Here is a 1144-nt window from a genome sequence, read left to right as displayed (position 1 = left end):
GTTCTTTCAAGCCAGTTCCAGGCCTACTTCGCTGCAAAGATCTCCCCCTAGAAAAGCGGCCCCACCTCCCCGGCGTCTCTGCCACTCAGATGCATCTTTGGTGAGTGCCGTGGGAGCAAACCTCCGGGCATCCCAGAATTCCAGGTCCTCCTGGAATTGGGCCCCTACTCAACATTTCCTGCCCTGATGGAAACCTGCACACAGGCAGGTCTCTAAGCTAACAGTGCCCTCACTGGGGCCTAGCCCTGAGAGTCCAGAAAGGTCTTCCCCAATACCCTCCCACCCGGTGCTGTAAGGCTGGGCAGCCGTCTCTACTACAGTGAGCTCAGCCAGGTTCGCTCAGAGGGTTCAGGGCCTACCCGGAGTCTCTGTAGAAGGTCTCTCCTTCTCTTCAGAGCAGTCTGCAGGGCGTCGTCCGGCCGGTCCTCATTTCCTGGAGGGAAGCACCTGCTTGCTCACCAAGGAACGCGTAGAGGCTGTCGCTGCAAGCACTCGGACCGGATGGCACTGCACCCATGTCGGAAGGCCCTGCCTCACCCACACTCCCAGGATGGATGTGGCCTGGGAAGCTCCTGGGCTTAGGTTATCCCAGAGAAAGAGGGACCAGTGCTGGGTAAGGAGGGCAAGGGGCAGCATCAGAGGAGGGGTAATCCAGGGAACTCAGTGTTGGAGTCTGGCCAACGGTCATCTCATTCCTGGAAGGGAGCCTGAAGTCACACGACCAGATTCCTCCTGAGTGCATTTCGTACACAGTCCCTTGGGCTCCGGGAGGCCAAGGCCTCTACGGGACTGGTTGCAGCCTGATCTTGGCCACCTGGAGCCACCCTCTGGCCCCAAGTGGTCTAGAGTCTGGTCTGACCCCCAAGTATCTGCACATCCCTCAAGCCTGCCCCCCAGTCCGGGCGTGGTGGCTCATGCCTGTAATCTCAACAGCGGGAGGTTGCGCTGGGAGGATTGCTTGATCCTAGGAGGTCAAAGGTGCAGTGAATTGTGATCAGGCCACTGCACTCCAGCCTGGGCGACAGAGTGAGACCAACTCTGTCTCAGGAAAAAAAAAAAAAATCTGGCCGGGCACAGTGAGTCACACCTGTAATCTCAGCACTTTAGGAGGCTGAGGTGGGTAGATTACTTCAGGCCGGGAGTT

General features: G+C 58.2%; 1 protein-coding gene across 1 annotated transcript in view; it reads right to left on the bottom strand.

The window, feature by feature from the left end:
* Nucleotides 1–8: 8 nt before the first annotated feature.
* LOC105551549 (chromosome unknown open reading frame, human C21orf58) overlaps nt 9–1144 on the bottom strand; it is a 7944-nt gene continuing 6808 nt past the window's right edge. The window contains 1 exon segment of the mRNA XM_011996833.1: nt 9–433. Within this exon segment, the coding sequence (XP_011852223.1) occupies nt 315–433 (119 nt within the window). The 3' untranslated portion in view covers nt 9–314.

The sequence above is a fragment of the Mandrillus leucophaeus genome, unplaced genomic scaffold (assembly GCF_000951045.1).
Source record: "Mandrillus leucophaeus isolate KB7577 unplaced genomic scaffold, Mleu.le_1.0 Scaffold526, whole genome shotgun sequence".
Lineage (NCBI taxonomy): Eukaryota > Metazoa > Chordata > Mammalia > Primates > Cercopithecidae > Mandrillus > Mandrillus leucophaeus.
Note: the sequence above shows the minus strand (reverse complement) of the source record. Positions and strands in the feature narration are given on the sequence as shown.